Source organism: Elaeis guineensis, chromosome 7 (genome assembly GCF_000442705.2).
Source record: "Elaeis guineensis isolate ETL-2024a chromosome 7, EG11, whole genome shotgun sequence".
In the NCBI taxonomy this organism is placed as follows: Eukaryota; Viridiplantae; Streptophyta; class Magnoliopsida; order Arecales; family Arecaceae; genus Elaeis; species Elaeis guineensis.
This window is the reverse complement of record NC_025999.2, coordinates 9444355-9471799: the sequence shown is the minus strand read 5'-3', so window position 1 is coordinate 9471799 and position 27445 is coordinate 9444355. Positions and strand designations below refer to the sequence as shown.

General features: G+C 35.4%; 1 protein-coding gene across 2 annotated transcripts; it reads left to right on the top strand.

Annotated features, from left to right (window-relative positions):
* The first annotated feature begins 16607 nt into the window (after window positions 1-16607).
* On the top strand, window positions 16608-27283 carry LOC105049090 (WPP domain-associated protein). Of its 2 annotated transcripts, XM_029265735.2 has the most exons (6): window positions 16609-16880; window positions 17708-20061; window positions 23897-24023; window positions 24268-24369; window positions 26465-26543; window positions 26710-27283. In XM_029265735.2, the coding sequence occupies exons 2-5, from the start codon at window positions 17714-17716 to the stop codon at window positions 26519-26521; spliced, it is 2634 nt and encodes an 877-aa protein (XP_029121568.1). In that variant the 5' UTR covers window positions 16609-16880; window positions 17708-17713; the 3' UTR covers window positions 26522-26543; window positions 26710-27283. The 2 variants fall into 2 exon arrangements, with proteins under 2 accessions (XP_010926943.1, XP_029121568.1); XM_010928641.4 differs by lacking the exon at window positions 26465-26543 and having other exon boundaries at window positions 16608-16880.
* Window positions 27284-27445: the final 162 nt, after the last annotated feature.

Genomic DNA, 27445 nt, shown 5'->3' with positions numbered 1-27445 from the left:
CTGCTTGCGGTAGGATGCGAATCATCTGGCAGCCATGTCCTTTGGAACTGCTGGTCTCGCTGACGGTTTGTCGCTGGTCTCTCTGGCGACATGTCGCTGGTCTCGCTGGCGACATAAACCCTTAGGACAATCAATTGCCAATGTATATGCCCCCATTGGCAGGGTCCTTTACATAGTCAGGTTGTCAATTCATAATGTTTCTTATATCATAATTCTTCATAAATCATATTTCATATTCTAATTTCAATAATAAAATATAAATCATGTAGTATCGAAATCAATCAATATAATGCATCATGGAATCAATATATTCAATCATTCTTCATCATAATATTTCAAATAAGATATTTTCATAACAAAATACCATTCATCCATTCATGCATCGTTTCACAAATCATGTCAGAAAAATATATTATAATTTATCGATAAATCTAGAAAAAGTAAAATATTACTTACCTCGAACGCATTCCAATAAATCCATATAATTCTATAAATTTTCTTTTAAAAATTTTATTCGTAGATCATATTGCGATATCCCATGATCAAACATCCACAATCCTATACAGAATCAATTTCAATAATTAGAAAGAATACGAATACCATATTTCAATGGTTTAGATTGGGTCCGATCATCTAATTTCATCTAATCAAAATCTAATTAGGACCTAAATGATCCAAAGTTTGACTATCAGATCAAATCGGATTCGAAGTGACAGGACCGAAGTTTCTTCATCGATTTCATAAGATCAAGTGGAGAGAGAAAATCAGAGGAGAGAGAATTCATGAGGTATAATTCGAATTGATCAGGTGACACAATCCAACATTACGATGGGTCCAATATCTCGATTGGTGAAATCAACATGATCAAATCAAGTCATTGCTAGATCGAAATCATGGATGATCAAATCTAAAGATTCATGGTCTGATTAAGGTGGGTGCCAGTACGCTGTCTGACAACTATGGATCAGGGTTCTTCATTAGAATCAGATCAGGACTATTAAAAAAAAAAATTTATTCACTAACCCTTTTAGAGAGAGAATCAATCAAGAGAGAGAATATTTTAGAGAGAAAAAATTCTAGAGAGAGAAAATTCTAGAGAGAGAAAGCTCATCTTAAATTCTTCAGACAATATCATTCAACAAATCTGATCGATCAGATCAAATCATGCTAAGATTATCATGTGGATAATTTAATAAAATTATAAAAATTAAAATCTTAAAAATATCTGATCTGATCAAAGTGGATGTCGGTGTACCGTCCGACGATCATAAATCAAAAATCCATCACTAGGATCATTTAAATTCATCATCATTCTTCTCAAAATTTTAGAAAATCTTAGGAGAGAGAAATAACCTAGAGAGAAGATTCTAGAGAGAGAAAGTTCAATTTTAGAGAGAGAAAATACTAGTTCAGGCTGAAGAGAGAGAGGGAAGAGAGAGAAACTCTCTTTCTCATATTTTATTATTTATATCATTATTTATTAATTAATTTAATAATTTTTCTTTTCTTTTCTCTTCTTTTCTTTTTTTTTTTTTCACAGAAGAGAGAGGAGAGAAAATCCTATTTATTATTATTATATTATTATTATATTATTATTTTTCTTTCTTTTTTTTTCCTTTTCCTTTTCCTTTTTCTTTTCTTTTTCTTCTTTTTCTTTTCTTTTTCTTTTCTTTTCCTTCTTCTTCTTTTCTTTTTCTTTTTCTTTTCCTTCTTCTTCTTCTTTTCTTCTTTCCCATGGGTTTCTTTTGGGCTGAAACAGGGGACCTTGAGGTCCCCTCGTTGGCTGGCCGACCGGCGGCGCAGCCGGTGTGGGGCGACCGTCGACAGGAGAGGAGACGATCCGACGGCAAGAGGCGGCCAAACCGGTGGTCGGTGGTGACCATCGACGACGGAAAAATGATAAACAAAAGATTCTTCCGCAACAAAATCTGACGACTTCGATCGTCGACGAGCGTGCACATCGGCACGGAAAGGAAGGGGGAGGAGAGAGGAAGGGGAGGAGGCTTACCTCCATCATCGGCGAAGCTTTTTCGGTGAGAAATTGGACGGCACAGTGATGGGTCTCCGTGAGGAATTTCCGACGATGGCCGCCGTTTTGCCCCGAGATTTGTCGATGAGAGGAGAGAGGAGGGTTCTCCTCCTTAAATAGAGCCGGAGGAAACTCGTCTCCGACTCTGATTGGGAGCTGGAGAGAGGAGGAAGAAGACTCCCTTCGGGAGTCTTCTCCCCTGTTATCTGTCTTTTTTTTTTTTTTTGTTCGTTTGGGCTTTGGCTGGGCTATCACACACTATCTCCTATAAAATCCCATCACCTCCTACACCACCATTAATACCTTCATGTATATCATCACTACCTTTAAATCCTTTATCACGGAGGCTGCCACCCCAAGACTATCTCTATTACTATTCTTTTTATCAAGTGTTGAAATATTGGAACTTTGAGATCACAAGGGTCTCAATTGTCTCCCTTTTTTTTTATTTACATTTGTTTGAAAAATTATATAATTGATAGGATTTCTAGGCTTGTAATGATTCGAATTGTTGGTTTGTTTGGTCTGTAGCTAATTTTATAAACTCACAAAGCTAACCTTGGAGAATCTAAATTTCAAAAGAAGTCAAGAAGAAGATGAGAACAACCAATCCTAATCCTCTATGCTTTATTCTTCCATCTTCTTCTCAGATGGGTCGTGCTCCAAAAACCCACAAAGCTAACCTTGGTGAGAATGTTTCAAAGCTTAGTGATCTTGGTGAATTCAATATGGAATGGAGAGTTGTTAGCAACTCTCGAAACTTCCCTATATACATGAACTCTCACTCAACGTCACTAAAGAGTAAGTTGAAGATCGTGTATTAGAAGTATTCAAATGAGCAATTTGGAGTTGTAGCTTTGCTACCTCTAGTAACAAAAATTATTAGAAGAGCTAAAAGCTTTAAGTAAGAAGAGTTGAATGCTTCAAAAAAATGATCGAAGAGATATGATGTTTGATTACCTATTGGTAATTAATATATATTTGTTTCTTGCAACATTCTATCTGGTGTCGTTGTTTTGTTCCCGAGTTTGTAATTATTTCAGACCTTATTTGGGATGGGTTGCTTTGAATAATGTTAGCAACAAGTTTGATAAGCTTAAGCAGGTTGGAAAATTCTTTGTACACTGTGGATGGTGTAGAAAATCCAATGTGCAGTGCACTGCTTTGCCTGATTGGTCCACATAGCTACTACTTTCCAACATGCATTTAATACCTATGATTCCACTTTTCAATGCGCATGTAATGTCTGTAGTTATGTATTTTCGTTTGAAATTTTGAATGATAAAAATATCTCTCCTTTTTGCAAAAATTTATAACATCTTGTGGCATATTATGATATCTTATTATCAAATTATAATTTTTCGTGCATAGGAAGTCACAATTTAACCCCAGGATGTCATAATATGAGAGAGATATTTTTGTCCAATTATTTTTCAATGTATATTTAATGCTTATAGTTCTATTTTTCATTTGAAATTTTGAATGATGAAAATTCTCCTCCTTTGAAAAAAAAAATTATGACATCCTGAGTCAAATTATGATTTTCTGTATGCAGGATTTTATAATATGACCTAGAATGTCATAATATAGTAGAGGCATTTTTGTCCAACCACTTTTCAATGCATATTTAATACCTGCAGTTTCACTTTTTTCGTTTGAAAATTTTGAATGATGAAAATGTTCCTACTTTTTGAAAAAAATTATGGCATCCTATAATATATTATGATATCCTGCGTCAAGTTATGACTTTCTGTATGCAAGATGTCATAATATGGACATAAGATACCATAATTTTTTTTTAAAGAGTAGGAGTATTTTTATCATTCAAAATTTTAAATAAAAAAATAAAACTATAGATATTAAATGTATGTTAGAAAGCAGTGGCTATAAGGACTAATCAGATAAGACGATGCACTCCACATCAGATTTTCTACACCACCCATGGTGCACAAAGAATTTCTCTAAGCATGTTCTAGCTGGAAAAACTCTGAAACTAAAATCTCGCCCTAACATACAAATTGAAAAATTTATGGCTTACAATGGTCTATTTACTCTCCAAGTGCTCTATAACTTTGCTCACCACATGAAAGATATCAACGGAAGTATTATGCCTGAAGATACTATTTTCTATTATTGACCCTATGATTAATTTTAATGATTCCAAAATATTGAGTATAAATGATACTAATCATGTGTTTTAAAGTTGGATGTGGGATTTTTCAAATGTCCGAAATAAAAAATTTATCTTAAAGATAAATTTTCTCAAGATGTCAAGCCAAAGTACTTAAAAGAACAAGTTCTCATAAATTTAGATGGCTTACTTTGAAAAAAATATTATTTAGAAGCATTAAGGTCAAAAAATTCAAGTTTGGAAGGCTAAAATATGAAGAAAAATGAAGTTGGAAGGTTTGGAGTAGATTCCGAAAGATTTTGAGTCGACTCTAACACATTAGAAGAGACTGACACAAGCTCTAATCGACTCATGAACAATTCGAGCTGACTCTCTCAAAAAAGATAGAAGACTGTATTTTCAAAACTGCAACTGGAGTCAACCCCTGAAGATCTGGAGTCGACCCTAAGACAGCTGGAGTCGACCCTTAAGAATTTGGAGTTGACCCCTGGCCTGGGACAGCACTAATAGCTAGTTTTCTGTACTACTTCTAACTGCTAATTTTTATTTTTAATGGCTATTCTAGCTCTCCAATGGTCAAAACTCACTCTCTAACCTCTTGCAAGCCTATTAAAAGCTAGAGAATCATTTAGAAAAAAAGATTAAGAGAGATTAAAGAGAAAAATATTCAAATTAGTAAGGTTCATTGAACATCCTTGAAAAAGAGAAAGAGAGAAAAGTTGAGCATCGATTTTTGAGAGCTTTCAAGGACAATCTTCTCCAACTTCTTTTACATCCTCTTAAGCATCATTCAAGAGAAGTTGAAGCATCTAAAGAGCAAATTCTCAGCCACTTTTCAGCACTTTAAAAAGTTCATTTCTATTTTTATTTTTGTGCTAAAATTTTTTATCCTTGTACTTTGATTTCTTTACAAATTTTTTTTGAAAAAAAGAAACTTGGAGTAAAGATCCGTCCAAACATGAAATTGAACTTTATAAGTTTTGGTTGGTGAGCCCATAAAATCAACTAGGTTGATTATGAATTCGAAAAATAATCGATGTAAGATTTTGGTTGATGATCTCAAAAAATCAACTAAATTTATTTGTGAGTCGAGATAAAACAAATACGCTGTAATCAAGAAGATTATAATAAAATTTTTAAAAAGCTCTTGGAGAGTGGATGTAGGTGTGGGGTTGCATCGAACCATTATAAATTATTGTGTTTGTCTTATACCTTTTGCTCTCTTACTTTGTATAACTTGTATAATTTTAATTCTTGCATAGTTTTATATATTCTGCTGCTACACATTATTTATTCTTCACAAACACTCAATTAAGTTTAATTTGAAGTACATACTTATTTAGATTGTTAATTTAATTAAAATTTTTAAAGAATCTAATTCATCTTCTCTCTTGGATTGCTATCTTTCTAGACAACATCTGTGTCCTCACCTCCACATGTCTGGCTATGTGAAGAATTGAAGTCATCGCTTCTATTTAGATTTACAAGTTTTGTCCACTATATTTTCTATTATATTTTCTACTATTTCTTCTACTATAAAATCTATAATGCAAGAACCATCAATCTTTGTACATAACCCTTCTTTCTCTACATTTTCAACAAATAACAATTGGTTGCCTCTTATCAACCTCCTTTTCCTTCAAAAGATATATATGTGTGTGTGTGTGTGTATTTATTTGTTTTCTTTGTTTCTAGAGAGATGGATCAGTCAAGAAAAGGTGTTGAAATTAAATCATCCAACAAAGGGATTTGTTTTGTCTATTTTGTTCACTTTAAATTACGACACTTTGAAGGAGGCACAATATTTTACATTCAAACAAGGATTCAACCATTACTATGAACACAAACCAAGAAGGCTACAAATCCAAATCCATCTAGATGGAATATGCTTGTTGCTTTCAGTTATGGTGGGATAATAGAGGCGATTTTGATGGTGGTGGTGATGGCCATGATAGAGGGTTTAGAGATGGTAATGGTACATATGGAGGTACCAATGGTAGAAAGTAGTGGAGATTTTAGAGGAGGTCGTGGTGGAGGAAAATTGATGAAATAGAAAGTAGAAAACATAATTAGAAGAAAAAAATGGGAAAGAAGAAGTTTAAAATTCTATATCAACTAACTTTTACTGCGCATCTAACGCAATGAAAGCCATGTGATGGAAAAGAGAGAAAGAAGACGCACGAAATAAAGAAAATAGTAAAATAAGAAGAAACTCTCTTCTAAGTTTTGATTCAATAATAAAAAAAATAGACTAACTACAACGTTAGCCAAAAGAGCTGTATTTATTGAACAAAAAAAATCTAACTTAATGCCTAAGCAATTTGAAACAAAATAGGAAAAAGATCAAGGCTTTCAATTCATTCAAAATCTTTCGAACTCTCATTGACCTGTCTAACGATTGAATCTAACTCTGAAACTGATTGTGACAGTGAAGTAGTCAGACTATTAGAGCATAGAAAGAGCTTTTCGAATTAGGATCTTATAAGTGATTCAGACTTCGAATGAGAGAGATATCCGTTTTAGCGTGGTGGGGTCAAAACTGACAAGGTCAGGTGCAAACAGCTTGATTTCTTATCCTTTCGGACTCCGTATATAAAATCAAGATATTTACCAACTAAGACATCTACATTATCCTCTCCAATCTAGAAAAAATACATCCTCGAGTTAGAAGTCCCCTCATAATCTGGTAAATCACCTGTGTAGGAAATCATGTGCTTCACATTGAATACATCAGAGATATAGAGATGACTAGACAGCCTCAACTGATAAGCATTATTATTGATCTTTTTGATTATCTCGAGAGGATCAATTTTTTATTGGTTCAGCTAGTTATACTCAGTAATAAAATATTGATCCTTGGTAATCAAAACAGCCCACACGAAATCACCGACTTTAAAAGTTAACCTCTTTCGATGCTTGTCAGTAGCCTTCTTATACTTGACATTAATAATCTCAAATTTTTTCTTGATGGACCGATGGATGGTCTGAATTTCTTCAGCCCAGCTTTCAGCCTTCATATTGGATTGGCCCCTAGAAGTCATTAGAGTCAAATCTAGAATACTCTTTGGGTTTAACCTGTAAGCTACCTGGAATGGACTGTAGCTTGGAGACTGATTCATTGAATGGTTAAAAGCAAACTCAGCCTACACCAGGGCTAAATCTCACTGCTTCAGTCGTTCACTAGCAAGGCTCCTCAATAAGTATTTTGGGCTCCTGTTAATAGACTTAGTCTAACTATCTATCTCAGATGATAGCCTGAGCTAAACTACATAGATGTGCCTAATTTTTTTCATAAACTTATCCAGAAGTGGCTCATGAAATTCATATCTCGATCAGACGTAACGGTCTTGGGTACTCTGTAGAGATGCACAATCTTATTAAAAAAAATTGAGCAACATTGATGGCATCCAAAGTTTTATGACAAGCTATAAAGTATATTATTTTTAAAAATCGATCTACAACTATTAGCACTGAATCGCATCACCTTTGGGTCATAGGTAGTCCCAACATAAAGTCTGTAAACTAACTTCCTCCCATAGATGGTTTGAAATAGGCAAAGGAGTATACAATCCCACATTAGTCACCATGCCCTTGACACTTATCACATCCGGCAATGCTTCACAAGTCGGATCACATCATGCTTCATCTTTGACTAATAATACTTACTATAAATTAGCGTTAGAATCTTATCTCTCCTGAAGTGGCCTTCTCCATGGAGCTTTTGTATGATCTTCTTCTACAAAGAATAATTGAAAATATAAAGCTGTATCCCTCGAAACAGAAAACCATCCTGCACCTAATAGTCAACTCGATCATCAGCCCGGACCTCCTATAGAATGGTAGCAAAGTCTAGATCATTGGTATAGAGATCCCTCAAAGTATCAAAACCAACTATCTCTACTTGAAGAACACCTAGAAGCTTGGCTATCCTACTTAGCACATCCGTCACTCGATTCTAAGTATCAGACTTGTGCTTCAGAATAAAGTGAAACTCCTACAAGTAGTTCATCCATTTAACATGTCTGTGGCTCAGCTTCTCCTAACCATTGATGTATTTCAAGATCTCATGATCAGTGCAGAGAATGAACTCTCTAGATTAGATAGTGCCACCACTGTCGAAGAGCACTAACCACAGCATAAAACTCAACATCATAAGTAGAGTAATCAGCTTTGATCCGGATATTTTTTTGCTGTGAAAAAAAATAGGTCGTCCTTCTTAATTGAGAACTCTATCTATCCCAATAAAAGAGGTATCACACTCCATCTCAAAAATCTTAGAGAAATCTCGAAGAGCAAGAACATCAATAGAAGCAATCTTCCGCTTGATCTCTTCAAAAGCAATCTGCATCTTGGGAGTCCATTGGAAATGCCTCCCTCTCATGTAATCAGTCATCAGAGACATGATGGTGCTGAAATCTTGAATAAACCTTCATTAAAATGATGCCAAGCCATGACAGCTCTGTACTTCAGTGATGTTGTGAGATACTGGATAATTCTGGATGGCTTGCACCTTGGATGGATTCGTCCGTAACCCCTCAGAAGAGATGATGTAGCCAAAAAAGGTTAGGCTATCCACTATGAAGCTACACTTCTTAGTGTTAGCATATAACTTCTTCCTTCTCAATGTGCCAAAAATCTTCTTAAGATACTGCAAGTGAGCTTCCAAAGTAGGGCTATAAATCAAAATATCATTGAAGTAAACAATGATAATTTTGTCGATGTAAGGCTGCAACACATGGTTCATCAGCCTCATAAAAGTGCTCGATATATTGAAAAACCTATATGACATCACTAGCCACTCATATAGACCCTCTCTCATCTTGAAGGTTGTCTTCCACTCATCTCCATACCGAATACGCAACTGATAGTAGTCACTCTTTAGGTCAATTTTTGAAAAGATTTTAGCTCCTGCAAGTTGATTGAGCATATCATCCAGCCTCGAAATCGAAAATTAGTACTTGATAGTGATCTGGTTGATCATCTTACTGTCTATGCACATGCACCATGAACCACCTTTCTTTGGAACCAGCAATGCAAGCACCATGCAAGGACTCATGGTCATCCTAATGTATCTTTTGTCCCACAACTCTTGGATTTGCCACTGCAACTCTTGGTATTCAATAGGACTCATATAGTACGCCGACTTATTTGATAGACTTGCACCTAAAATAAGATCGATATGGTGCTGAATATCTCCTTTCGATGGTAGTCTTGAAGATAAATCTTCAGAAAAAATATTAGTAAACTCTTAAAAAATAGGATGTACCATGAATGAGATTTTTCGCTCAGCCAACTCGCTCTTCTCTACCACCGCCTAGAAATAGTCAGTCTCCATTACTTCTTTCAAGTAAAAGTACTTCATTAGAAGATTGATGCTAGTCTCTGACTTTGATTTAGGTAGGTCCTTCTCCTTTATCAGTGCCAGAGTAATCATCTGATTGTTCTTCCAGAACGAGTAAGTATTCCAGTGACCATTATGAATGATACTGCAATCATATTGCTAAGGTCTCCCCAAAAGCAGATGGCATGTATCCATGGCAATGAAGTCGCATCAAACTTCATCGAAATACTTCTATCTGATAGAAAATGATACAAGATAATGACTATTAACAACTACCTTGCTCCCTTTCTAGAATCATGACAGCTTATAAGGTCAAGGATGCTTTTCAGTGGTCAGATTCAACTTAGTGATGAGTTTTAAAGTGATGATATTTTCGCAACTACGTCCATCAATGATGATCTTGCAGATCTTTTTTTTCAATGATACAATAAGTATGGAAGATATTGATCCACCTTCAGTCTTCTTTCTCCTCTATTTAGGAGCAAGCAGACTCTTTCGAACAACTAGAGCCTTTGCTCTATCCCCAAACAGTAGAGGATCATCCTCCTCTTCACCCCTTTCATCATAGGTAGGCTCTCAATCCTCGTCGAATATTTTATCTTCTTCTATTAGTAGCTACTTTCTAGACCGACCAGTAGGCTTCTTATACTCGCTTCGTGTGTGCCCGATCTCACCATAGATGTAGCACCGTAGAGTAGAAGATCCAACCAGGGCTAGCTTAGAGGACCTCGCATTAATAGAACTACAAACAGGAGGGATAGAAGCTGTGTTGCACCATATATCTCTTTGATTTTTCGATGCTTGTTTGCTTCATAGGAGAGGTTCTGACTTGAGCATAGGCCTTTGTCGTTGCTGCTCCTCAACAACTACGACACAGTGATAAGCCTCTTTGACCATCCACAAGAAGTGGAGCCTTAAAGCATCTTAGATCTGCTACCTTAATCCACCAAGGTATCTCGCAACCATCTATTCCTCGCTCTCCATCAGGTCGTTTCTAACGACTAGTTGGTAGAACTCTTTCGTGTATTTGTTTATGGACCTAGTCCTTTGATGGAGATTTTGTAAGCTTTGATATAGGGACTACATATAGTTGAAGGACAAGAATTGCTCCTTCAATGCCTTCATCTTTTTTCGATCATAGATCTTCGGCTTGTTTTTGCACTCCCTGATCTTCTTCAGCTGTTGCCACTAGACAGATGCCTGACCCATCAACTTTAGAGCGACAAGCTTCACCTTCTTATTGTCGAACACCTCCTTATACTTGAAGATGGGCTCGATTTGATCTAACTAATCGAGAAACACCTTCGTTTGTAAACTATTCGAATACTCAGGCAGATCTATCTTTATCGTATCATACCAGTGTGTTGGTCACTCAAACAAATCCCTCGACCTTTATGTCAGTAGATGGGAATATCTCTATGGAAGGAGTTCTCAAAATCTAAAGCTTCTCCATCAGATTTACGATCTTTTGATTCCACCTCTAATCTCACCTCCCAATTTTCTAACTACATAAGATGTGCAGTCAATTCTGTCATATATCTCCTCAAATCTTTGCACTCTATCATTAGGTCCCACTCCCACTGCGTGATTTTCTCAAGAGCTACCACTGCCTAGGTTGCAGGTTGGTTTTGTTTGTGGCCACCAGCACTACCTACCATCTCAACTGTAAGGAAGAACTCCGCTAAGGATCGGTTGGGCTCTGATACCAACTGATATAGCCAAAATCACGTTTTGATAGAAAAAAGAGAAAGAAGATATATGAAATAAAGAGAACAGCAAAAGTAAGAAAAAACTCTCCTTTGACTTTTGATTCAATAATAAAGAAAATAGACTAACTACAGCATTGGCCAAAAGGGTCATATTTATAAAACAAAAAAATCTAACTTAATACCTAAGCAATTCGAAATAAAATAGAAAAAAGACTTTCAATTCGTCCAAGATCCTTCGGGCTCCCATTGACATGTCAAATGATTGAATTTGGATCCAAAACTGGCTATGATAGTGAAGTAGTCAAAATCATAAAGTATAAAAAAGACTTTCCAAATTGGGATCTTATAAGCGATTCTGATTTTGGATGAGAGAGTTATGCCCGTTTGAGCTTGGTGGGATCAAAATCGGCAGGAACAGGCACAATCAACTTGATTTCTTATCTTTTCGGATCCAGTCAATCAAATCAAGATATTTACCAGCCAAAACGTCTACGTCAGTATCACATGATAGCATGTAAAATTTTCATCATGGCCATTAGTTAGAAATAGTAGGTAGGAGAGAAATTACAATATTATAAAAGTTTGAAGATCTGATTGCAACAAATCGAAGTTCAAGATAAAAATAAAAATTTAAAAAAAAAATCAAAATTTTTAAAATAATTAAACTTTTTTTTGCCTAACTTAATATTTAAATTAGAAAATAAAAGGGTTGAGGGCCGAAGCCCCATCCTAATTTCCTGAAGTGATAAATTGGTTTAAGATACGGCATACGTATCGTATAGAAAGTTGACAACATAATTTCAAACTAGTGTTTTCCTATACAAATATAGCAATTTGGTTGGGCTTGGTCAGATAAATATTGAATTAAATTTAAATAGATCAAAAATTTAGTTTTAAATTCAACCTATTTATTAAATAAATAATCCAGCTCAATCTGCATAATCCATTTACTAAGCAAGTCAACCTAGGTTAATAGGTGCATTAAATATGAGAGAAATGGATTAAACATATTTTAAACAAGTTAAATAAGTTTAAATGAGTTAATTGGATCAGATCGTGATCCGATCTATTTATTAAATGGCTCAAAATGGGTAAAGAGATTAAAGATCTAAACGGAACCCGACTCATTTAATAAATGGGTCTAGATAAGCTAGTCTATTTATGATTTAAATCTGTTTATGTCAAACTCAAACCTATTTAAAATGGAGTCATTCATATGTCAAATTAGTGAATCAGAGCATAAATTGCCACCTCTAATTGGAGATATCTTCATCCTATTTTTCTAAATTGATTGAAAAATGGTAATAGCCGATGAAATGTAACTAAATAAAGATCAATAGATGGCCTATTAAATGAAGACCTTAGCTGCAACAAGTGGACAGTTCAAATCTTAGAATCTTCACCCACTTGATATTCTTTACAATTGATAAACGTGATCCCAGTACAATTCAAAAATAATTAATATATATGTCTTATTGTTATATAGCACGCACATATATTATATCGTATCGACGTGTTTTGTTTGTTCATAACTATCAGATTTGTTTGATATTGGATTCTGAAAGCCTAAGTTTGAGAAAAGAGAGCTCCAATCAGATATCCATTCAATTATTTTGCAGCAATTTGATGTATAGAATATATATTTTAGACTTAAAAAGTTATCATAAATTATTACTAACACTAACATCATATAAATTTTATTTTTGGTACATAGTTAAATATTATTTTGATAGATCATTTATAAGCAAAAGTGAGTGAGGGAGTATTAGATGTTCTGCTTACATACTCGGCCCTAGAAGTAGGGCTGGCAAAATATGATCCAATCCGTCAATTCAATCCGTGTTTGACCCGTCATAAATAGGTTTGAATTTAGACTAAATGGATTCGGATCATAAACGGATCGACCCGTTTAACCCGTTTAATAATTAGATCGGATATGGATTTTAGATATCTGATCCGTTTAACCTGTTTAATATTTAGATTGGGTTGAATCAGATAATCCATTTAATTTGTTTAACCTATTTCTGATCCATTTAACCTGATCTGTTTAACTTGTTTAATCTATTTAGGATCCATTTAACCTGTTTAAAACTTGTTTAACCTGTTTCTAATCCATTTAACTTGATCCATTTAACCTGTTTAAACCGTTTAACCTATTTAACATATTTAACCTAATTTGATCTATTTAATAAATAGATTAAATGGATCGGATCGGATTATCTGTTTAATAAACAGATCGGATTTGGGCTAACCATTTTCTGATCCGATCCGTTTATGACCCGATCCATTTATGATTGATCCGATCCATTTGCCACCCCTACCTAGAAGTAGGATTGAACCTTCTCGATAAATCGAGAATTTGAAATTTTGTGTCCCAACTTAACAAATTGTCGGAAGTATGCACTTTTGACTAAGCTCTCTAACTATATTTCAATCAAAGTGTCCAACAAGACACCTTTATTCGATCAAGCATTAGCTTGGATGGTATTATCTCTTGCTTCTTGATGAGAGGCTTGGTCCCATAGGTTCTATACTTAGCTATTTGGTTCTCATGAACGACTGCTTCACGTGCGTTGGTGCCGAGGGATGGTCTGCCTTGGTCCGAAGGAAGGGGTTGATGGCATGACTCAGCTACTTAATTTTCATGGTGGGAAGCTTGGAATCCACCAGCCCAAAAAGGTTTCTTGAGATTTTCTCATGATGCAACTTGTTGTGGAACCCACCTAGCTTTACGAGTCACATGCACTGACTCTGCCTCCAGAATTGTGGTTGGAGATTCTTTGTTTAGTTTGAAGCAATAAAAAGCTGCTGCGAATCAAAATTCACATTGGTGATTGTTGATAAGGTACTTATCTTCTTAAAATTTATTGACATTTCACTTTATCCTTTTAGTGTTATTATAGAAAAAAAAGGGGGCGGCTTATAAAGTTGGGAAGATATCAGGTCAGGAGGAAGAAAAAGAAAAAAAAAAGAAAGAAAGAAATCACTGTTATGGTTTGGTTGGTAGTTCCTATCATGCTCCTTTGGTCCACAAGCTCCTTTTTGGGGAGTACATAGAAAAAAAAAAGGATAGCAAAGCAAGTGAACAAGGGATTAACAATGTGTACTTGCTAGTTTTGATGTAAAATTATTTTTTTTTAAGGTGGAGGAGACATTCAATGACAGTGAAAGTAAATCTCCATAATCACATCTTATGAAATCTCAAATAAAAAAAAGTTTTTATTAAAAAAATCTTGGTTATAATGAACAAAATTCCTCATCTATCCTATTCCATCTTCTATATTATGCTATTAGATCGTTAAAATTTATCACCATCAAGATATAATAGTATACCATAATTTTAAAAAAATATTAAAATTATAGCAAGCATTTGGGGCCCCATCCCTTTATCATTGTTTACATAATTTAGCACCATGATTAAAGTTACATCTGGAAAGTTGGAGTTTGAAGTGTTTAGAACATTATTGTCAACTTATCTTATTTGATTTATAATAGCTTAGAGATACAAAATCTAGAATAGTTAATTTAGTCACCTGCATGAATGTATAGATAGAAAATCCTTTTAGATAGACAGTGGTGAATTCAATCTCTTTTTTTCCATTTGTGAATAGGAAGGAGTGTATTTATTCACAAGGCTATTGCATCAATCAAAAAAAGATAATTATATAATTAAATTTATCATCAATTACAAATAATATAAAAAAATAAAATTACTTTTTCCAAACAAGTATCAAGGGATTTGCAAATAAACAAGATTTTCAAAGCTTCGCTTCAATATATACACATATATGAGAATTATTATCAAGTATGTGTACTGATTTTTTTAAAATATAAATAGGGATATTTATATACATGGCTCCACATAAGCCCTACACTTATAATTTATTATTATTTATATAATATTTGTTATTAAACATATATTTGTTATTGAATATTGATTTTTAGGAATAAAAATTATGAGATGTAAGTGACTATTTTGACATGCAATCAATCACTATTTTTTTTGATACAAGCGGACAATCACACTATTTTAGTGTCAGTACAATCTAAGAAGTCAAAATATAAAATATCATGTAATATTTTTGGGCACTCATCACCTTGATACTAGTCCAATCTCTCATGTGGTCGGCAACAAAAAGAGCAATCTAATCCACAGTGTTATGTGTCTCTCAAAAAATATATCGAACAGCTATCACAGAAAAATGATAGAGGGACTCCTAGATGTCTTAAAGCAGTGGATGAACTCCCAATTGCTTCGTCTCATCTCGGATCTAGCCAATGACTATGATTGAGTCACCTTCCGCAAAGATCCTCTCTGTCTGCAGCTTCTATCATACATAGATGATGCCCACTCAAACTGCATGGAGCTCTGCTTTGAGGATCGATGACTCAAAAAAGGATGAGCCTCCAGCAGCCATCCGAATATCGAATGATATAGCCTACATCACTTCTATCATCCCTAACAGTGCAATCGAAATTGACCCTGACAAATCATGAAGGGAGGCTTCCAAAAAATCAAAAGAATCCTATGGATCACTGCATGCATGCAAGAAAATCTTAGAAACTTGAGGCGACAAGAGACAGATCAGTGGTGTCGAATCGATTGTACTTCTTAACAAGATAATATGCTATCTTCAGTACTCGATACGTAAACACAATCTCGATATCGAAGATCAAACTATTTCTGAACAACTAATCTGATAGGCGACATACATCATTCTACTATTTGAGGACTGATCCATTACCGTACACTAATGGATCACATCCAAGGAGGAGAGCCACACATCCAAGGAGGAGAGCCGAGAGCAACTAGTTTGCATATTAGTTTTGTGTGTTGGGAGAGGATGGCCAATAGAATCCTCTTGACTAATAATGGAATTAGAAATGACAGGGTTATGTGGGTCGGAAGGCGGGTCAAGACGGTAGAAATTTGAGAAGGATGTGGAGTGAAAAGTTCCAATGTTTCATATCTTGTTTATATTATCATATTTTTACAGCAAACATAATAAAAGATAATGTTTAATTATTTTTTATATAAAAATCTGAAAAAATAATATTAAAATAGATTATGGTCAATATCCAGGATTTGATTCGGTCAAAGATCCGAATAGAGTTTGGGTAATTAAGCGAGTTAGCCAATCAAGAATGATCCAAAATTTAAGTTCTCTGCAAACCAAATCTCCTATTAAGTTGATTCGAAAACTAACAAAGTTCAGCAGGCTGAGCTTCGAGTTCATATACATCAAACTAGAAATAAATCAGTTTTAATTTTATTTAAAAATCCAAACTCCAAAACTAAACGGCAAAACATGTATTACACTGGACCTGGACCCAAAATGATCCGTCCAGCGTTCGTATCATTTTGAAATGACCGCTTAGTGGCCGCTGATGGAGCGATTTCAGAGGTGACAGGCGTCACCGTCCAAGTCCACTGCTCCCGTTCTCAGTGCACCGCCTGCCTCAATATTCCTTTTTAGCTTTTTCCTCTCTATCTCTCGGTTCCCACTTTATGATCTCCCAAACCACTGTGAGGAAACCAAGGCGTCTCTTTTCTCTTCTCCTCCACTGTAAAGGGAGGAGAGTTCGCGGGAATAAACCCGACCGATCCACTGGCGGTGGCGAGAAAAGCTCAGGAGTGTTCTCTCCTCGCCCAAGTGGCAAATCGAATCGGTGAGTCATTGCCTTTTCTTCTGCTTTTCTTTTTTTTTTTTTTTTTGGATTCCTTTTGCATTATTTTTTTTAATCCACCCTCCTGGTACAGATGCTTTACGTGAGTTTGGTTTGATTCGGGTGCCTTTTTGGCGGTTTTGATCAGAGGATTAGGGAATTTTCTCGTAGATTTTTTGCCCGTTTTTCTTTTATCTGCAGTTATATGCTCTGATTATAAGGTTTCGATCGTTGATATCCGTTCAACTTCTGGCACCATGTTTCTTTTTTTGATTGGTTGAATGAAATGCTTCTTGGTGGGTTTTCAGCTCTTTTGTTGAAATATCTAATTTAAGTTCGGAATTTTGAAACATCTGCATCGTGGTTTGTTAGGTTTTTAATTTGAGTTCAAAGTTGAAATATCTATATCTTGTTCAAAGTTCAAGTTTTTGGTACTTGTTTCCATTTTGGTCGATGCAGTTATTGTGATATTTGAGATTCAGTTTTTTTTTTTTTTTTCCCCCTCAATATAATGCTTTATTTTACTCAAATTAATGGAATATTTATCATTTGGCTAGTTTCCATATTATTCAAGTTTTGCTATTACATATGTGTATAGGATAGTTCATTTGGGATTTCTAAATACTTCTGGCATTTGTATCAAACTTCATTTGAAATGGATATTGTAGATCTCCTAGGTTTTAATGTGGTACTTTCTTATGGAAATTTGGACTTAACCAGTTAGCTTCATGTTCACAACTTCTTATGTATTTGGGTCTTAATGGCCTGGAAGATCTCAGATCATTTTCATCTTTATACTGTCATTTATGGCGTGTTTTGTACTTCTTCAGTAAATTATGCAGGTATCAGTGGAGAACTCAGAGGTCTTGAATGCAGGATTTTTGCTTTCAGTTGATGACTCTGCAATGTTAAGCTGTAACCATAATTGGAGTGATACTGTTGGCAATGATTCAGCAGTTTACGAGAAATTTCTCCTTGAAGATTTGGATTCTTATATGAATGATATTAATTCACGTCTGACTGTCTCAAGAATGGTGAGTGATTCTGTGATCAAAGGGATAGTTAATGCTGTAGTAGAGGAGGCTTCTGAGAAAATAGCTTCAAAGGAAGCAGAAATAGCAGCTCTGAATGAAAGATTGCAGCATTATGAATCTGCTGGAGCTGAAGGGAACAGGCTAGATTCTCCCATGATGATGCCAGGAGCATCAATAACAATACGAAAATCCCAGAGGAGAAAATCAGAGCTGCATCAGCGGTCTTTAAATGAAGAGGTAGACTCTGATTATTATATCAAAAATTTTGGGAGTTTAAAAATTGCAGCAGAAGAGCATCTTCAAAGGCTTAAAGAGGAACTCAGGGATGTCAGGAGCATGATGTCTTTCAATAAAATAGATTGTTGTTCCAAGGATGTCAAGTTGTGCAGCATCCAGGGGAAGACTATGGAGAAGTTGCACGTTATAGATGGATATGCTGATGATTTGGAAGTAATTCTAGCAGCATTATGTGAACAGGCTGATAGCACATGCTTCTCATTGAAGGCATTGTTAAGCGAGCATGAGAAAAAATGGGAACTGGAGATTCAAAGGGAGGTCAGTGATCTTATTATTCAAGGTTTTGGCAGGGAACTTCAGGATGAGTTTGAAACAAGGTTATCTGAGAAAAGAAGTCTTGCGAATACATTAAACAAGAATTTGCAAAAGATGGTCAATGAATTTTCCACCATTCATCAAGAACTTGATGCTATTGTTATGCCCTTGTTTGGCTCAGACTTTGTGCCATTAATTTCTCATTATGGCCTTGAAGGTTTGGAAGAGTGGAGTACTCTTAAAAGGAAGGATCACCTTCCTTGGAAGGGTTTGGGTAATCATCATGTAGCACACACATCTCATTGTGAGGAGAGTGGTAATGTCTCAGAGAAGTCCGGGGATTTTGTACAACCCACTCAAACTGACTCCCCGCTATTAAAGTGCATGACAAAAGATGAACTGATAACCTACTATAACACTAAAATGGCCAACATGAAGAGACAACATGATTCAGCTTTGCAAGAGAAGACAGAAGCATTGTTCAGCCTCAAGCGGGAATTCCTCAGGGAAAAAGGTTCTAATCCTTCACATTTTAGGAAAGATAAAGAATTTGAACTGTTGAGGAAAAAAGTTGTCGAGTTCATTTCAAAATTGAACGATATTATCTTGGAGAAAGAGAAATTGACTATTGTTCACGATGACCGAGACCTGTTACTTGGCCTGAAGGAGAGGATCGGTGCCCTGTTTTCTGAAAATCAGCGGCTGCGAAATTTGTTAGAACAAAAAAGAAAAGAGGTTGATTGTTCAGAGATTTCAAATGAAACAAATCAAACTTCACATTGTTCATCTATAGAGGCAAAGTTCTCAGAGCAGATTAAGAAGCTGAAATTGGATATTGAAGACATAAAGTTAGAAATCACCATTAGAGATGAAATACAAAAGATCATCTTAAGAGAGTGGGTTGGTGAACTTATAGATGACATGGAGTGTTTAGAGATGGAGTCCAAGACAACACATGACACCTCCTCCACTATTTACAGAAAATCTATAGAAGATGTCATTTCTAGCATGAATCATATTATAGTAAAATGTTACAAGGAAAAGAATTCCATTGCAGCAGTGGTTTTAGAAAAGGAGAAGGCATTGTGTTTAGAAATTGAAGCAAACAATAAGTTGAAGGAGGAAATTGCATCCCTATCAACTTTGTTGAAAGAGAAAGAGAAATTTGCATTAGAGACTGAATCTAAATTAATGCAACAGAAGGAATGTTTTGATTTAGTATGCTGTGAGGTTAATATGCTGAAAGATCAAGTCACTAAGAAAGACCTATATATTTTGGAGAGCAACAAGGAGTCTGATTCTGTTAAGGGTAGATTGGATGAGACGTTGCAGCAAATTCATCAATATAAAGTTGAAGTTGCTGAACTGAATCAGAAACTAAGGCTTGTATCTGGTGGTTTGGAGGAAGCAGAGAAACAGAAACACATCCTTCAAGGCATCGTTGAAGAGAAACAAAAGACGCTAGCATTAACCATCTCAAAGGAAGAAGAGCATAAAAAGGGGATGGAGTCCATAGTTGTTTCTATGACAGACTTATCAAAAGCCATTATGGACTGTGAATGTAGGATGGCAAGCAATCTTGAAACTAATGAATCAAGGTGCTTCTTTTCATCATTTCGCACATGCATCGTCTTATTAACTTTTCCTTGAAATAGGGCTAGTTTAGCTGTCTCATTCTAGACCTGAATGTAGCCCTTTCCTTGCCCATACTACAGTCTAAATTTTCCTTGGATATGGGTTAATGAATTATGCTGTTATTGGCTGGCTTCTTAGAAATTACAAAGCCAATATGTGATTATTGACAGAGATGGTTAAATTACTTTCTTAAAAACACTGATGCATTGTACTTTGTGCACTTTGATGGGCTAGGGTGGCACTTGAAAAATTAGACAACCTGCTGAGCAAGGGTATGCTTCAGCATTTTATTAAGATTAGAAAAATTAGAAATATCAACTTCTGTCATGAGTAAGCGGTCCAATGACATCCATTCTATTATTCATCTCTTTAGAAAAATGTTTTCCCCCTTCTTTGCTGGTAGGGATTGCTGATTATGCTTTCCGTTCATCAAAGACAGACTGTTGCACACAGTCCTTAATAAACTAGAAAAATGCGAAGTTGCTGGTATTTTCGAAAGTACCCTGATAGCTCGAGAGTGTGGGTCTTCTTGAGTTTGTTTCTTTTTAAAAAAAAAAATTAAATCATCTTATCTTGACATAGTTGTGTCATTGATGTAATCTAAGTTATAGTGAAATCCATAGAAAGTAGAGTTATTACCCTATATGAGTGGAAAAGTAGGGGCGTAAACAGGCCAAACATGAGCCAAGTTGGGCCTAGCTCTAGCTTGGTTCATTTATGTTAAGAGATCTAATGAGAATATGAGATTATTTGAGACTTTTATTTATATAATTTGGAGTAACAATCTCGATTGTATTTTAATATTATATTTATAACAAATTTTCTTCTACATAATCTATGTTAATTTATAATAAATAACTATAAAATAATTATATTATTATTTTTATGTCACATAATCATAATAAAAATAATATATTTTACGTATAAATCATTTTATATTAGTATTTGAGTTAACTTGAGCCGAGCTTGGGTGAGCTCACTCCAGCTCTAGCTTGGCTTGTTTCTTAATAGAGTGTGCAAATTTTAAGCTAAGCTTGAGATAGCTTGAGAATGGATTTTTTTTAAAAAAAATTATTTTTTAAAAATTTAATTCCAAAACTACCCCCCATCCCAACTTATTTTTCAAAATATGGTAGGTGGACTGACTCGATTGGGACGTGGCGAAATCGCATGTTGAACATGCGATTTCAAGGTGAGCTAGACCTGAAATCGCATGTTGAGCATGCGATTTCAAGATGACGTGGCCTCTCACAGTGGACATTTTGAAATTAAAATTAAAAAATAAAATTGCATGTTGAACATGCAATTTCATGTTGTATCCCCCCCCCCCCCCCGCATCCCTGTTTCTTCCTTCTGTCGTCCCCTCTACGATTGTCCTCCCCACCCGATAGCATCGTTCGATCCCCCCCTCTTTTGATCGACCTCCTCCTCATCCCGCGATCGGCCTCTGCCCCTCTTATGAACGAAAAATATAACATGAAATTGCATGTTCAACATGTAATTTCATTTTTCAATTTCAAAATCTCCATTGTGGGAGGTCATGTCACTTTGAAATCGCATGTTAACATGCGATTTCAAGTCCAGCTCACCTCGAAATCATATGTTGAACATGCGATTTCGCCACATCCCAGCTCAGTCAGCCCACCTACCATATTTTGGAAAATAAGTTGGGATGGAGGGTAGATTTGAAATTAAATTTAAAAAAATAATAATATTTAAAAAAAAAAAAAACTGCTTGAGAATAGCTTGATCGTTTGCCAACCCTATAAGAAAGTAAGTTGTCACTTTTAGATTAGTTTTCTTTTTTTTAGATTAATTTTCTTTTTTCTTTCAAAATTAGATTAGGAGTTCTGTAAGGTTGGAGTTGTGTAAAGTGACTTTATTTTAGTAGGATAAAGAGTCCTGTAGCTATGAGCTAAACTAGTCCTTGTAAACAAAAGATTTCTTTTGTCACTTGTTAAGAGATAGATGTGGTATTCCCTTGTTAAGCCACAGGAACAGTCCATTTGTCTGTGAGCTTAAAAAGATGGCATTCTTCTTCTCACTTGGGCTTCTTTAAGAAGATGGTGTTGCCTTTGTTCATGGTTGCTTTGAGAAGTTGGTGATGCTTTGATTATCCCTCGCTCCTTGTCACTTGCACTGCTTTACACATGCTCATGCTGTAAACCAACAAAATTCATACAGAATAAAAATGCATATTTAATGCTTATATCAATCTGTTTTACATCTCTTCTCCCATGTGCATATACTTGATTGTAATGTACTAGTCTTTGTGACTTTTTGGTGGATTGTTGGTTGATGCAGCTACTTGCAACTGCTTGTTATATTTAGGATATTCTGCCTCTCTCTTTAACAGTACCACTGCCAAATATTGAGCTTACCAGGGAATTTACGACGATTGTTTTCCTATCTAATCAAAACCCAAATTCTTGTCTCATCTATATGGGTTGGCATTTTAAATTCAGGGTTGCCATCCTTATCGAGGTTGGCTTTCTTTATCTACAAAAGCTTAAATTCTTCCATATGATTTTATCCTAGTTTTCTCACATTCTTTCTCCTTTTTGTTCATAAGCATGGAAAGCTAACTAAATAATGCAACAAGGTTTAAATGCTTTATTTTGGATCACCTTTCACGCCAGCCTTAGCTGATATAGATTTCTTTTTTTTTGTTTTACTTCAGAATGTTAGACCATGACAAGCTGCAACTGTAGAAAGAGTAAGAATTTAGTGATTAAAAAAATCATAAATTGAATAAACATAATACAGAAAATGGAAATATTTAAAATTTTTCCAACAATGTTGTGTTAGCTTTACATATCTGCTCCTCTCAACTTCAAAATCAATAATGGGGCATCCAAATTGTTATCCACACTGGTAGTGTCACCAAAAATGCCTAGAAACCAAAAATCATGTGCTTTGATGGTCTCAAACCTATGCATCAACTAGGTGCAAAAATGAACTGTTAAAAACTTAAAATGATGTAAGACTATGTTTTGCTATGATATAAGTACTAAATCAGTTGATTTCCCCAAGTATGGCTATGTAGTTTCCTTCCACAACTTGACAATGAAATTTTGGATGGTGGTAGAAGTAATCAATAAGCTCTAGTAGAGCTGATGGTGAGAGGAGAACTTAAAAAATACACTTCTGTTCTTAGGAAAGTTCTTATAAAGGAAATATATGGTTGAACTGCAAATTTAGTTAATATGTATATGATAAGTTATCACAAAGCTTTAGTAGCATCCTAACTTTGTCTTGTAATATGCTGTCTCATACCAATGAAATACAAAGAATTTACTAACTAAATATTCACTCTCTTTCTTAATCCTCATTAGGAAAGAGTCATTTGATTTCTAGGGGCCTATTTGGATTTTTTTATGGGATTGGGCCGAAAATCCTGTAGGATTCCTAGATTGGGCCAGTACAACCAGTAAGATTACAGGCTGAGGTCTTTTTTTCTCTCTATGGGATTCAAGCCAGCTCAGTCGAAAGTTGTTCTTGAGTATTTTTTGAATATAGGCCTAGCCCAGCCGGCAGCCTATAATCTTGTTGGTTGTACTGGTCCAATCTATGAATCTTATAGGATTTTCAGCCTAGTCCTGTAGAAAAATCCAAACATGCCCCCAGACTTGGTGGACCTTGTAGGAAATGGGATATTCTTGTACGATCTATGCACATCAGCACACTCAAGCATTTCTAATTGCTAACAGCTACTCATATATTAAGTTGTTTGAAATTGACACTTATACTGGTACATATTCCATGAGCTGAAATCGAGTGATTTTGTTTGGTTAACAGGTTGAAAATACTGAGCCATCAGTGTGGTCAACTGGTGCGACAGGCTAACTTTGTCCAAAGAAAAGCCTTGTGGTACAAACAGGGCTTTGAAAGAAGATGCTCTGACCTTCAAAAGGCTGAAACTGAGGTTTGTACTTAAGAGAGGGCCTCTCTTGGACATTGCTAGACATTTTTTTTATTACTTAAATAATTTTGATGAAAATGCTGGAAGTGGTTATTCTTATTGGGTAAATACCTGTGTATATAGAGTAAAATTTGATTTGGTTTCAAATGCTGATGCACCTTATCATGATAATTAACATTATAAGAACTTCTCTTTAAAATTGCTGCTTTTTAACTTAATGTTTCTTGATATTTTCCTTGTATCTCAGGTTGATCTTTTAGGAGATGAAGTTGATGCCCTTTTGCGTCTTCTTGAGAAGATATACATAGCTCTAGAACATTATTCTCCAGTATTACAACACTATCCTGGAGTAAGAGGATAATCCTTTTTCTTCTTTTCCTTCGGCATCTTTTACTGCTTACGCTTCTTAAATAAGAGAAGGTTTGGTTGTTAAAAGAAAGTGGAAGATTATGAGCTTCTTGTGATTGCCTAGGCAGTAAACAGAAAATGCATTGGTTTAATGGTACTGAAGTTTTTCTATGTCATTTACACAATGCTTTTGGTTTTTTATGTCGTTGGTTTTCTCATACAATGATGATTAGTTAGATATTGTAGAGCAGCGAGAATGGTTTACTCACTTTCTTGTTCTTCATGTTTGTTGCCGTAATGTGCATTATATGTATGCATCTTTAATTTATAATGGTTTATAAATTCTTAATATTTTTTGTATACATTTATTATTTTCCTTTTCTTCTATTTTTGTAGGTCTGCTGTTTTATCTTTTTTTCTTTTGAGCACATATGTGGCAAGCTACCAGAATTTGATTTTTCATAAAATAGTGGAGATAGGGTCCTTAGGTTGGAGCCAACCTTATTGTTAACATGTTATTCGCTTGCAATAAGCCCTTAGTAGGCTAGTATTTTTCTCTTTCCTCTATTGTCATAGCTCTGTCCGTTATATTTCGATATTAGCATCTTATTCACTTGAAGATCAATCGCTAAAGTGCTCATAGGGCATTAAGTTGAATTTTGCAATTGCTAGGGATTCACACCCTCCAAATAATTTGTCAACTGAAAGGATGCACCCTAAAAATGAATGAATTGATACACATGAATAGCACATTGAAGTTGGATTAGATAATAGATATATGTGATATATATGTACTGTCATGGGCTAATAGAACTTTCTGTAGCACATGTTCCCCTCTAAGTATGGAAAATACACCAAGTATTAGTTACAAAAAACCAACCATTTTTTATGATATAGGCAGTAGACAGGGAAGGGAGCAGATAAGAAAGGATTTTAGCAACAATTTATGAGAAAGATTAGATGAGAAGTGTCCAACATGCTAAGCTCAATGATGAGAGGATTCAATTTTTAGAGTTGCAATATACCACATATGAGATGTTACAAGCACTAGAAATTATTGAAATGACCAAGGAGCTAAACTTGCAAAAATATGACCCTGGTGGCAGGACAGTCCATAAGCAAGCTTAGGTGGTGCTGGAAGGTAGACAAAGCATTATTAGTAGCCTAGAAGGCAGCAGTCAATAGTGAAGTCAGTCGTACCCAAGGCAGCAGCAGTGCTTGTCGACCCAGAGGGAGTGTTAAGTAGTGATGCAGATAACTAAATGAACGTACAAAATTGTGACATCAGCTTCATTGGAGAGTTTGCTGACAAGGTTTGCAAGGGAAGCTTGTAATGATATGAGTTAGTGATTTAAGTCAATCTGCAAGACATCTGGCTAATTAAGTTGACTGATAGTGCAATGGATTAGTGAATAAGGTATATAATGTGGTAATATGAGACCTTGGCTAGATGGTGCCATTGATGCGCATGGAAGAACATCCACCAACAGATTGCGTGCTTAGAAGTAAAAGATATTTGAGTCTAGATGCTCAAATCTTCAGAAGATCCCAAAGAGCCATTTCACTCATCATAGGCCCCTTTACCAAGAAAATGCTTAATGACCATCTCAATCCAGTAGAAGATATTCACCTCCCCAGAATGATGCTTGTATTTTAATGTGTTGATATTAGAAGTTTCTGAATGTTTCCGCATTTTATTGTGGGAAGTTAGTGGGAATATGTTTTGTTGTGAGAAATAAATCGATCAGTGAGAACATCTAGTAGATGTCTACAATAATACATCATGGCCAAGAAGAACCATTTGCCACTTATCGTATTCAATTTCAGGGCATATTCATATTTTTCTTTTTTACAGTTAAGCAGTCTTCTAGGTGGCCTTTGGAATACTTTTCACTGTCTATTGTTGTATATTTTTTCTTTCTTTTAATTCAGTTGCTGATATCTATCCAAAAAAGGAAAAATATCGGGCAAGGGTCCCTTACACAGTTTATGCCTTTTTTCTCTAATATAAATCAGGACTGAAGCATGTGTTTGGAATTGCCTTAGCAAGCTAATGCTGATCTTTTGGATTAATGTGTTTCTCTTTTTTCTAACAGGTTGTGGATATTCTAAAACTGATTAGTAGAGAAATGAAAAGAGAGAGTACCAAATAAGCATCATGAATTACTTATTTAGGTGATTGATACGTAATTCTTCTATATTATGCCTACAAAATTACCTTTCTTGACCTGCTGTAAATTAGTGTTACCAGTCTATTGGAAATTTTGAAACTTCTGCACCTATTTCACTTGTTGCACTTGAATATTACTAAGCATTATGATCTGTCTTTTTTGGGCTTCAGGTTAACAGGATTGTGATAACAAATCCACTTGAACGTTTAATGAGCCAGTGCCTGCAGACAACCTCAGAAACAACATTGCCAAGGCAGAAGATTTTGTTGAAGCAACCAACAACCTCAGTATTTTCCACCACTTAACCAAGCGGTGCAACTTTTATCTGCTATTCAGGTTACGTATGTTTGCTGATCCTGATGTTCATTTCCGAGTCCTCTAGCCCTCAACATCACCGTGGACTCTTTTGCAACTAATTGATGCGAGACCAAAAGTGTTGCTTATTGAAACGTGGTCAGACTACATCATGGATGTCAAGGTGTATTTGCTTGTTACGTATTAGTCGCTTTATCCATGCCAAGTGTGTAAAAATGGATGTCAACACACTTGATGGGTTGCCAACAAGGGAGTTGATGAACTGAGGCCAAATGCCTTTTGGAAGCTTCGATCTTGCTTCCGTGCTGTGATGAGAAGTTAGAAATTTCAGACGCCAGACCACTGAATACGTACTGTAATTGTACATCAAATGATTTGATGATAATGAACTCACAAGATTTTAGTGTTTCCACAACACGCTATGAGAAATTTGGTCTCTCTCGATTTACTGTTAGTGCATAAAGCTGCAAGATTGGGTGATAGATGACAACCGCAGATGCTGGAAAAATAGTTCCAGGCAGTGATTATAAGGCCTTTTCCATTGTTAGTATTAGGCATCCGATTCATAAAGTGACGTATGGTTCCAAATCG